General features: G+C 44.9%; 1 protein-coding gene across 1 annotated transcript in view; it reads right to left on the bottom strand.

Annotated features, from left to right (window-relative positions):
- Nucleotides 1-13085, bottom strand: part of RyR (Ryanodine receptor) — a 1181579-nt gene that overhangs the window by 1027986 nt on the left and 140508 nt on the right. The window contains exon 10 of the mRNA XM_084584752.1: nucleotides 12630-12786. Within this exon, the coding sequence (XP_084440878.1) occupies nucleotides 12630-12786 (157 nt within the window). The remainder of the gene's footprint in view (nucleotides 1-12629; nucleotides 12787-13085) is intronic.

Genomic DNA, 13085 nt, shown 5'->3' with positions numbered 1-13085 from the left:
CTGTGTGCAAACGGATACAGCAGCGCAAATATGATGTGGCGAACGGACACAGTGCTACAACGCTCTGGCCGAACACGTGCAAGAAACTGGACACGCCATCAATTCGGACGGGGCACGTGTGCTTGCCAGAGAACGGATCGCTTCTAGACGATTGTATCTAGAGTCTTTGATGATTCAGACCACTCATGGCACACTCAATCGGACGCAAGGGAATCTGCCATCTGATTATGCAAGATCATTACGATGCATTTTGAAAGAGCTAAAAACGCATTCTTTATTCTGGTTTCCCCATTGTGAACAAGGAAGCCGCAGGGCTTCCGAAACGTAATCACGCTTTCATTAAACTTTGACTTGGTCAGTGACCTTATAATTTTCTTTATGTCACCACCTGACCAGACGATATTTCGTCTAACGTTTGATTACAGAAGATTGTTAACCAAGCATGTTCACCATAATTCGGTGTCCTGCAGTTCAGCACGTTTTTTTTAATGCTGTAACGCTTGTGAAATGTGAGTTGTCTGAAAAAAAGTTGGAGGACGCTTAAGCTTCGCCTTTAAGAATGGAACGCGACAGCGTTGCTATACTCATATTTATTTATTAATCCTTCCGGGACATAGAAGCGCTGCCAGCCACCTTGCCGAAACGCGCGGGCCTCAAGTTGCAGTCGTAGTTCGTCGGCAACATGGTTGCCGACCCGAGCCGGCGCGATGAAGGTCTCGGAGGCCATGCCTCGTCTATCTTATTCTGTGCGCCACACGCATGATGGCGCTACGTGCGCGCCAAGCGAAGAGGAAGTACAGCGGAAAAGTAATTTGCCACTCGCTTAACTGCGTGTTCTGTAATTTACATGCTCATAATTATTATACGCCACAATACACTTCTCTAAGGGACATTTCTGAGACAACACCGCAATCAATAAACGCGCCTTTGTCCATTTCAAACCATCTAGCTGGCGTGGTGGAGTGGTTAGCGTGCTCACAACCCGGAGGCCCACGTCCGACCCTTAGGTCGGCGATTTTTCCTACTCGTTTTTATTTATTAATGCTTCTGGGATTTTTCGCTCACGGTAAACGCCGGACGACGCGGGACGGCGGCCGCCGACGACGACACCGACCTTTCTGCGACACGGGGCCCTTAACGGTTAATATAAAACGTCTAGAAGGGTTCCGCAAGGATTCGATGTTGGGTGATAACATAGGCTTGATCAGCTCCGAAAGAGCCGCAGTATATTACTTTTAGGGCGTATTGTAACGATATAAGCGAGTTTTGCAACGTGGATAGAATCGTGTTTGTGTGTACGTGTAGGTGAACGGTTAGCAGTAGCTAGGATGAGGTCGATTTGGTGATGCTACGTTAATCAAGATGCAACCCAAGGAATTTGTAAGTTTGGTTTGGTGTATGGGGTTTAACGTCCCAAAGCGACTCAGAGACGCCGTAGTCGAGAGCTCCTGAAATTTCTGACATTGCACAGCACACGAGCACCTATCTTTACGCCCTAATCAAAAAGCAGCCGCCACGGCCCGGATTTGTTTTTTGAGTTCTCCAGCATTGTAATTAAGCATGTAAGTGGTTGAAATGTGGGCTGTACGACGAGTGAAAGATATCCGTTTTGTTTTAGAAACGTTTAAAGTCATTAACCAGGATGAGCATCATGAGGTTACTGCATTCAGGTCAGATTGTAGGAATTGACGGTCATGTCATTAACAATGTTGCGGAAAATTAGGCAGCCATCTGCGAAAAGATCAACTCAAAATCATTATTATAGATTACAAAAAGCAACGACCAAGCATGCTTCCTTGTTGTACAGCAGATATCACATAAGCCGAAGAAGAGTTAGAGTTATTAAATGAATTGAATTGAGTTCTAGAACAAAAAAAAGTCATTAATCCAGGAGAGACATCAGGGTGGATGCTAAGCTGTGCTAGTTTTAATAGAAGTCTGTGGTGAGGGACCCAATCGAAAGCTTTTGAAAAATCCCGAAAAACTGCGTCGACTTGAACCCTCGCACTAAGTGATGATTGTAAATCATTAACAGAGCCATCTAGTTGATTGTCACATAAAAAACCGTTGCGAAAACAGTGCTGATATTTGAAAATAATGTTATGATCTACGAGGTACCAAATGACTTGGCTGTGGTTGGTATGCTAAAGAAGCTTTTAAAAGTTGCTGGTTAACGATATGGGTCGATAGCTGAGTGGCGAGGAACGTATACCCGATTTGAATATAGGCTTCGGAAATGCCGCCGTTGTAAACTGGCCCTGACAACGTTTAATGCTAGAGGCTAGTTTAGCAGTGCTGTCAGGGGAACTAGAGGTTATGAAATGGGATATCATAGGGCTTAGTGAGAAGGCCAAATAAGGCATATGTTGTACTATAGCCTCCTTATAAAGGGATCAAATTCCGACCTCGGCGGCCGCTTTTCGATGGGGGCGAAAAGCAAGGCGCCCGTGTGCTGTGAGATGTCAGTGTGCACGTTAGATAACACCAGGTGGTCAAAATGTCCGGAGTTCTCCACTACGGCGCCTCTCGTAAACTGAGCCGCTTTGGGACGTTAAACCCCACAAAACTGCAACTATACTGAATTGATGGACGACTTCACTGTCCAATGCCTGGGCAGTGGGCAACGATGGCATTGGGTTAAGGAATAGTAGGGGGAAGTTATTAGTTGAGTTTGCGAAGCGAATAACTTACGAATCACGAATACCTTTTTTAGCAAACGGAAGAACCGGAAGTGTACACGAAGCCCTAGCGGGGAGACTATGAATGAAACTGATTTCATGCCATGCTCTAACTCTAGAATTGTGCAGAATGTAGAGATAAGCAGAAAGGCTCGACGCAGTGACCACAGGATGGTATGATCTCGAAATAATTTGGATTTAAAGAGGGGATGAAACAGATTAGTGTGGAAGAAGTCTATCAATGATTTAGCGGTGAGGGGAAAATAGAAGAATTCAGGCTCTCGCCGCAGAACAGATATTCAATGCCAACCGAGGACGTTAGCCTAGACGCAATGAAAAATAATTTCAGAGATATCATTATGAGTGCGCGGTACCGGTAGAACTCTTAGAGAGGATACCGGTAAACTATCTAAGGAGACGAAATATTTGATTAAGATACGCCAAAGTATGAAAGCCTCCAACCCTTCAACCAGATAGAACCAGATAGATCAAAGGTAATCAATAAGCGCAAGGTGGCCGACATAAGGAAGTATAATATGGGGAAATCTGAGAATGTTCTAAACAATGCTCATAGCGTGAAAGAGATAAACAGCAGATTACCCAGAGGCAAAAATCAGATGTATGCACTGAGGGACAAGGCGGGCAATCTCATTACTAACATGGACAAGATAATCAAGGTAGTCAAAGAGTGCTATACGGACCTCTTCAGTAGCCAAAGAAGTCGGGACAAAAATGAGATTTGCAGAAAAGAGCAGTCAGGCGTTCCTCCAGTAAATAAGGACGCGGTTAAGAAAGCCTTAGAAGGTATGAAAGAGGGAAAGCATCTGGGGAGGATAAGGTAACTACAGATTTGTTGTAGGGCGGAGGGGATATCGTGCTAGAAAAACTAGACACCCTGTACACGCAATAACTGATGAATCGAAAGTACCGCAATCAGGAAGAACGCTAAAATTATCTTAATTCATAAGAAAAGATAAGCTAAAGACTTGAAAATTTTCAGACTAATCTGCTTACTATCCGTTACATAGAAAGTATTTACTAATGTAACTGGTAATAGGATGAGGACAACCTTATACTTTATTCAACAAAAGGATCAAGCAAGATTTCGGAAAGGGTACTATGACATCACTCATATCCATACTATAAACCAGGTGGTAAAAAGGTGCTCGGAATATAACCAGCCCTTGTACAAAGCATTTGACTCGGTCGAAACCTCAGCAGTTATGCAGGCATTGCGAATTAAGGGGGGGGGGGGGGGGGGGGTAGATGATCCATATGTGAAAGTACTGGAATATATTTATAGTGGCTGCACAGCAATTATAGTTCTGCATATAAAAAGTGACAAAATTCTAAATTAAAAAAGGTGTTAGACAAGAAGACACCATCTTCCCAGTGCACCTATTTACAGCGTGCTTAGAGAGTGTATTCAGACATGGAAAGGGAACAGTTAGACATCAGATTCGATAAAGAATATCCCAGTAATCTGCGATTCCCTGATGACATTGCCTTGTTAAGTAACTCAGGGGACCAACTGAAACTAATGGTTAACAATCTAGGTAGGAGAAACAGAAAGGTAGGCCTAAAGATTAATATACAGAACGTAATGTTGAACAGTCTGGGAAAGGAACAGCAGTTTAAATAGGTAGCAAAGCTCTGGACGTTGTAGGCGAATATGTCTAATTAGGACAGGTAGTAATCGCAGATCCGGGCCACGAAAAAAAAATAATTAGGAGAATAAGAAGGTATTCAGACATTACGACAAGAAGCTTACCGGTATCACTCAAGAAGAAAGTGTATAAAAGTTGCATCCTACCAGTACTCACCTATGGGGTTGAAACATGGAGGATAACGAAAAAGGCTCTAGCTAAGTTCAGGACAATGTACAGAGCTATGGAACGGAAAATGGTAGGTGTAACATTAAGAAATAGGAAGCGTGCAGCCTGGGTCTGGAATAATAACTCAAGTTACAGACGTTCTGGTCGAAATTAAGAAGAAATGGGCATGGACAGGATGTGTAGTGCGAAGAAATGATAACCGATTGTCTCTAAGAGTGCCCATTTAGATTCCAAGGAACGGAAAGCCTAGCAGGGCGCGGCAGAAGGTTAGGTGGTCGAATGAGGTTAACAAGTTCGCAGGAGTAAAGAAGATGCAGCTAGCACAGGACCGGGTTAATTGGAGGAAAATGGGAGAGGCCTTCGCCCTGCAGTGGGTTTAGTGCGGCTGATAATGATGATTGCTTTGGCTACACGCCAGTTATTAGGAATTAGTCCGTTCGATATTGACTGCGAAAAAAAACAGGACAAGGTACTGGGGATACTTTGGTATGTATTCATTAGTATCTTATTGTTAAAGCCAAGGTTATCCGATCTACTTCTAATTTTAGGCATGAAAATGTCATAAAATGTATTTAAGACAGGAGATGAGCTAATGTCTTAGTTGGCAAAAACCGATGAGAAGGTAATGTTAAAACATGAGCGCAGTCATATTCATGAATTATGACGCCTATACTATAGGAAAGCAATATGTCAGAATGAAAGCTAGGATTTATTACGCGCCAAAATTTACGGGAGTAGTTGGTTAGCAGAGAGGAAAAGTCATGATTGAAAAACTGACTTCATGTGGATTATCATTACGACTAGTCGGTAAAGTATCTTTTTTTGTCATTCATACGCCGCAGCTTTTGACTAAACCTTGGTGCATTGCTTCTGCATCTAATGGGCATAAGGGGCACAAATTTGTCAACGATGAGGTTAGCAAGAGTTGTTTTGAATAAATCCCAATTTCGCTCAGCAGTGCGCAATAAATATTGATTCTTGAAATGGGAAGAAAGATAAGTAATTAATGTTAATTCTGCCATAGTTAGCTCTGCTGTCACGTCTTATTTGTATCCGAAGTATGATCTAAATGAATTACGTCTGAACAAACATCAGGTTTGAGACAAAAACAGCGCGTATCAAAGGAACAAGACACAAGCGCTGTCCTGGCTTGTCCCATTGCTACGCGCTGTTTTGGTCACAAATGGACAACCAACTTTCCCAAGCTGCTGTCCTGGCAAATATCAGGTTTATTTATTAATAATAAATCAAGAATGTTGGCGGTGCTCGATGTGTGACGCATGGAATTGGTGATATGTTGCGATAGCGAAAAATCAAGACACGATTGAGGGAACATGTGAGCTTCGGTTTCACTCGCTGCCACAGATTGTGCAGACCGGTTTATATTAGGTAAGTTGAAGTTTTCAAATATGGGTAGATCAAATGATCGGCCTTGAATGCTTACATGCTTGGACAGCGTTAGCTTGGGTAGGCTTGTACTTTGCGCGTCGTGACTGTTAAAATGTGATCTAAAATACGGCGCAGTTTGCCCTATATACTGGAGCCGGAGGGGGAACATTCAAGCATATAAATTACATTGACAAAGTCAAAGGTGAAGTCCCCTAAACAGCTATTGATGTCATCTGGGAAGAGCGAGATTAAGTGAATGGCGAGTAGAATCGAGGTTCTCGAAGAAGTTAAAAGATCAAATTTTTAGCACGTCTGAATTCAACTTTGAATCAGAATGTCTTCATAGAAGGCCTGTGGGAGAGAAGCTGAGTAGGTTAAAAACAAGATAGTTTGCTGTTTCAAGACGGGATTGTTCACGACTCGCGGTCAAGTGCGTCTGCGCGTTTCACGGCGTCGTCAGTTAACAATTTGCGGGATATTTTTGTTTAATTGGAATGCGTCAAAATTCTTCACAATTCCCATAGAAGCCAGATGGTTCGGAACGCGTACTTTTAAAACAAACAGCCTGACTGTATGGAAGACAGGTTTTGGGATGCTTTACATGGCCACTGTTAAGGTGAAGATACTGTTGGCAGTCAGCACGTTTCCTGTAAATGTAATAGTTAGCTGTTCACCTTTACTCGACACTGGCACATCAAGAAAACTAATAGTTGAGGCCGAATACGGGTGCGTGAAAGCGACTGATAGATGAACATTATTGAAATCAGCAATAAACGAAAGGATTTGTTTCTCATTGTGCTATCAAATTGTAAACATCTCATCAATAAAGCGTCTGTAAAATAACCGTTTTAAAAGACGAATATTACGGAATTCTGTTTCAAGGCACTTGATGATGATTTTGACAAAATTAGGACCTATTTACGTACTGTTGTGACTGGGGCTCCGGCCGAAGTTTGGAGCAGATTATCCAGCAGCTGAAGACAGAGACAGGTCTAGCGGGCGCCGGTGAACGACCGCTGTCAACTGCAACGAAGCGGCGGCGACAGCGGGGAAGTGACCCTTTGTCTACAGCTGCGGCATCCAGCCTTCCGCGCCTCCCACCTTCGGGACGGAGGCCTTTCGGGCCCTAATCCTCATTGGCGTCCACGGCGGCGACAGCAGGAAACCTGTCCTTGTGTTGAATGGACCAGAAGCGCGCCACCGAGCAGCCTTGACCCCGCTAGCCGAATTCTCCAAGCAGGCGGGTGACCTCCTTGGAGTTACGTCGGGGAAATGACCGCCGCGAGCGGGCGACTTCGCGGGCTGTTTCGCCTTGGTGCAGGATCTCCACCACCAGCACAACATCGTCATCGACATCGGAAAAGTTCGCCCTCGCCACAGAAAGATGTGAGAGGAGGTTCGAGCACCGCCCTCGGCAGCGGGCGGCACACCCAGTGGTTTCTTGTGCCCCAGTGATTGGACTGCACCGAGTGAACTTTTTTCCCCAGCTAGGTAAGTGGGGATAACAGACCGTAAAGGGGTATTCACACGGGGGAGAAAACCACCTCTCTGGACGGCGATGTTGTGAAAAGGAACCGGTTTCCTGGGAGCCCCTCGGTGGTGGGGGCTTTTTATCGGCTGGCACAAAACCGCCCCCGGGAGGAGGGGTGTCCGCGGCCTTTTCTTTGCTCGCCTGGCAAATTCACGGGTTGCGCTCTGCGGGAAGCGCATTTTTGTAGCTGGTTGTGGTGTGGTGGGGTGCTCCTTTGCTGTGACAGAGGTTATTGTGACGTACCAAGAAGCATTCGTTTCCATTTTCACTGGCTGAAGAGTACCCACTATGTCGGTCGGTATGTCGGTCGCGATGATGAGTGCAATAAAGCAATCTCGAGTATATTTGTGTGGAAGATCATAGCGAAGTGGACGGTCGTACGCCACTCTATCTGTTTGCGGAACGAATAATTAGTATACAGTGTTCGTAGTAAATAAAATGAAACGTCTGGCATCCAATGTCCCCGCAAGCAGTCTTCCAACAACAGTGACAATTCTAATCTACAGTGTTTCCCTTCAACCATTTATCACGTACAGCTTTCGCGGCTGTAGTGCGATAACCAAACATGATAGTCAGAATATCTGTCACACAAAACCTCATAGCGCAAATTATTGCTAACATGCCGTCGCATGTGCACACTGATGTATACGTACTTTATAACTTACCATTGTCAGGTCAGTGACATTATACACTCTTATACTTTTACGCTTGTATAAGACTGCTCTTCTGGTAACATTGACTGTATGCTTAAAATGCTCCATTCAGTTTGGTACATGCCTGCTTATCCAGTGCAAGACTGCAACTTTTGGTCCTTTCCACTTTGCCGCACCACTAATCATACGTACGCAATCATTGTGCTGCAACTTCCGGAAGCAACTGAACGGTCTTGCGAAACATGACATGAGCACAGAAAAACATGCAAAATAATTAGCTGTAATACCTCACCTTCGGTACAATGTTTTTCTTGGCGTTCTAGCGTCTTTTGTTTCGCACTCAAGTTTTTTTTTTTTTTTGCAATACAATTCACGTAACATTTTTTGCCCTGCCAAGTTCAGCGCCTATGATTCGTAAAATGCTACTGACATAAGCGGTATGTAATTATTTTTCTGTAATACATTGTTTTTTGTGTACAAACTAGAAATCTCATACTACCACTCCGAATGCTCAAGCCCGGTTGCCAAGTGAAGAATAGGTACAAGGAGCTTTTGAAGCTGCGGCTGGCAGCCTTTTATTCTTCGTCGTGCGTTGTATTGAGCAAAGTAATAAAATACTTTGTTTTCAATTAATTTTTCAAGTAACTGCACTCCTCATCTAGGGACCTAGTAGTAATGGAAAAAAGACTGAGGGTATGCGTCCTCATCTCTTCCTGTCGTCGCTCTGATGCCTACATTGTCTCTATGCTCTTATTTTGGCATTGAACTGATGTGATATTTTATATAAAATATCCTCGCTACTTCATCGTGAACATGTCTACGGTGGTTTCCTCATGCCTTCCCCGCCCCATCCACACTATCAGAGTTCAAAATTTCAGCAATGCACATTGAACCCGACTGCGGCGAAGGCAGACCGCGCAGACACCGCTCTCCTCTGGTCGCCCGTGTTAATGCGGGAGGGGGTTCCGCCGGCCGGCTTTGCCCCGAAAGGCTCCCCCGGTTCTGTGCAAGCAGCATCCACTTGACCCCTGCGAACTTCTTAACCTCATCCGCCCACCTAACTTTCTGCCACCCCGTGCTACGCTTTCCTTCCCTTGGAATCCAGTTTGTTACAGCGACCATCGGTTATCCTCTCTTCGCCCATGCCTTCGCACATGTCCTGCACATGCCCATTTCTTCTTCTTAATTTCTACTAGAATGTCGGTAACTTGAGTTAATCCTCTGACCCACTCTGCATGCTTCCAATCTCTTAATGTTGCCCCTACCATTTTTCGTTCCATAGCCCTCTGGGTTGTCCTCAACTTAGGTAGAACTCTCTTGGTTAGCCTCCACGTTTCAGCCCTATAGGTGAAAGACCTACAGGTGAGTACAGGTAAGATGCAACTGTTGTATACTTTCCTCTTGAGCGATACCGGTAAGCTGCCAGTCATAATCTGCGAGGGCTTGCCAAATGCTCTCAATCCCAATCTTATTCTTCTTGTTATTTCCATTTCATGGTCCGGATCTGCGGTTATTACCTGTCCTAAGTAGACATATTCGCATACTACTTCCAGTGCTTCGCTACCTAACGTAAACTGCTGTTCCTTCCCGAGGCTGTTGAACATTACCTTAGTCGTCTGCATATTGATTTTTAAGCCTACCTTCCTACTTTTCCTGTCTAGGTCATCAATCATTATTTGCAGTTCATCCCCCGAGTTACTTAGCAAGACAATCTCATCAGCAAATCGCAGATTACTGAGGTATTCTCCATCTACCCTTATCCCTAACTGCTCCCATTCCAAGTCTCTGAATACGTCCTCTAAGCAAGCTGTGAATAGTACTGGGGAGATCGTGTCTCCTTGCCTAACACCTTTGTTTATGGGATTTTTTTACTTGCTTTATGCAGAACTATGCTTGCTGTGCAGCCACTATATATATCTTCAAGCACTTTCACGTACGGCTCGCCTACACCCGGATTTCGCAATGCGTGCACCGCCGCCGAGGTTTCAACCGAGTCAAATGCTTTTTCGTAATCAATGAATGCTATGTATAAGGGCTGGTTATATACCGATCATTTTTTCTATCACATGGTTGATGGTATGGATATGATCGATATGTAGAGTACCGTTTCCGAAAACCTGCTTGATAATTTGCTTCATTGCTGCCAGCCTAAGGTTGTCCTGATTCTATTAGCGATTACCCTAGTAAATACCTTATACATTTTTGTGTTCTAGCAGCCTTTCATTCATGCACCTGCCAGTCTGCCCAATGTACTGTTTACCGCAAGTCACTGGCAACGAATAAACAAGGCCTTCGGTGCACTCCACAAAGGGGGTTCGATGCTTTATCGTGCATCCCTGCTTCTTTTTGGTCGGATCGGAGTTGACTCGCCTGCACAGACTTTTGAGTTTATTAGGAGCAGTCATCACTACATTCACGCCAGCTTTTCGACCTATGCCTTTCAGGCGATGGGAAATATTGTGAAGATACGGAATTGCTACTACCGGCCTCCTTTCTTTCTGTTTCTGTGCATCATCTTGCTGCTCGGGCCTAGCCTGCATCAGGTGCTTTTTCACCTGCTTGGCAACAGATACCAGCAAGTGCGAGGGGTAACCCGAGTTGCCAAGCCGTTCCGCCTGGCGACGAAAGCTCACATTCATTTTGTGAACACAGGATTTCCTCAAGGCATTCGTGAAGCACAAGTTCACAATAGCCCTCTTGGTCAGCTTAGAGTGAGCTGATTGGAAGGGCATTGGCGCTTTCTCCGCTCTGGGTCTCTTGTCCCAGCGCTTGTCTCTTGTCCCGATGTTTTGCGCTGTTCCATCAAGAATGAATAACCTTATACATAACAGACAGTAAGCTGTTTGGTCCGTAATTTTTAAGGTGCTTAGCGCCCCTTTTCTTATGAATGAGGATAATGTTTGCATTCTGCCATGGTTCCGGTACCGTCGATGACACTAGGCAGTGCGTATACAGGGTGGCCAGTTTTTCTAGCACGATATCCCCCCGTCCTTTAACAAATCTGTAGTTATCTGATGCTTTCCAGCTGATTTCCCCCTTTTCATAGTTCCTAATGCTTTCTTGACCTCGTCCTTCGTCACTGGTGGAACGTGTGACTGTTTTTCCCTACCGCCAATCTCCTTACGGTCCTGACTATTTTGTCTGCTGTAGAGATCTATATAGAACTCCTCGGCTACTTTGACTATCTTGTCCATATTCGTGATGACGTTGCCCGCCTTGTCCCTTATCGCATACATCTGGTTTTCGCCTATGCCCAATTTCTTCTTTACTGCTTTAAGGCTTCCCCCGTTCTTTACCGCATGCTCAATTTTATCTATGTTATGCTTCCTTATATCGGCCACCTTGCGCTTATTGATTAGCTTGGATATCTCGGCCAATTCTATCTGGTCTGTTGGATTGGAAGTTTTCATACTCTGGCGTTTCTTAACCAAATCTTTCGTCTCCTTAGACAGCTTACCGGTATCCTCTCTAACTATCCTACCGCCTACTTCTACTGCGCACTCAGTAATGATATCTCTGAAACTATTGTTCCTTGCTTCTAGGGTAATGTCGCCATCCTCGGTTACAGCTGAATACCTATTCTGTAGCGAGATCCTGAACTCTTCTGCCCTCCCGCTCACAGCTAATTCGTTGATGGGATTCTTTCCTACTAATCTGTTGCGTTCCTTCTTCAGATCTAGGCTAATTCGGGACCTCACCATCCTGTGGTCACTGCATCGCACTTTCCCGATTACCTCTACATCTTGCATAATGGGGGGGGGGGGGGGGGGGTGAACACAGTATGATGTAAATTTCATTTTAAGTCTCCCCGTTAGGACATCTACATGTCCACTCACGGTTCTTGTGTTTGCTGAAGAAGGTATTCATAATTCTTCAGTTATTGAGCTCTGCAAACTCAACTAGGAACTCCCCTGCTATTCCTAGAACCAATGCCGTGGCACCGTGATTTGAACCCCGGTCCTCTTGCATGCGAGGCGGCCGTTCTACCGCTACGCCACCGCTAGTAAGGCTCTAACCTTTCTGCAACGCAATTTAAAGAGTGTGTCTGTATATAAGTACAGCAGGCTGCATATCAAGCTTATGTGCGGCTGATACTAGAGTGAGGACATCGTGTCCGTGTTGACGCATTTGAGCGTTTCTGCTCGGTGTTTTACGTGCAAGATTGATCGATTTATCAGCGGTACCAATGTGGAACGTTCCCTCTGCTGCACCCTTTAAATTAACGGCGCATAACTCTCACACATAAATGGCTTTTAGCATTTTTCACAATCAAAGTGGAATCACTACTTCAAGTTACTTGCAGCAATCGCACGTGCTTCTGCTCGAAATGACCACAAATTGAAGGTTCGGCCATACCAATGTCGTATTGACTTGTTTAAACAACAGATATTTTCCGCGTACTGTTACCTACTGGAACGTCACAAGATGTAATTTGTCGCCGAAGTGTGGATTTGTTCTATGGCGTTTCTGCATTGCCCCAGTGGGTATCGTACGAATAAAGGAGTCTATGGAAAGCCTGTTTTCGTAAGATATGAGTGGTTACCTTGGTCTGCCTGAGGCAGAAGGCTGTTGCTGCGACTGTGGCCTTCTCTCGGGGCACCAGGCAAACCTCTCGGTTCTCGCCGAAGGCCAGGTACTGGCCCGTCGTGATGTGGTGGATGCGCAGAGGGTAGCCCCAGTTGATGAAGCCGCCCGCCCACCTGTCGTCAGGGAGCAGTTTTTAATTCCGGCCTAACAGCAATTGACCTCGAAAAGATACGGATGAAACGTCATAGACAAGTGGTAATGCTCTTTGTGTACCTTTTTGGTATCAAATTGTATTCCTACCTGCTTGAACGCAGACAAGATAATGCAAGGGAAAAAAAATTTATCTCAAAACAACAAAAGCGCCACACACAAGAATGCAAGAAGTAAACGCAGCGCTTACTCACACCTTTGGAAAGTTCCATATACATGCGAACACAAGAAATCATGTGCCCAGGAAGGCGTTATCTTGCAT

The sequence above is a fragment of the Amblyomma maculatum genome, chromosome 11 (genome assembly GCF_055883805.1).
Source record: "Amblyomma maculatum isolate TAMU_Amacu chromosome 11, ASM5588380v1, whole genome shotgun sequence".
NCBI lineage: Eukaryota > Metazoa > Arthropoda > Arachnida > Ixodida > Ixodidae > Amblyomma > Amblyomma maculatum.
This window is presented reverse-complemented; position numbering and strand designations above follow the sequence as displayed.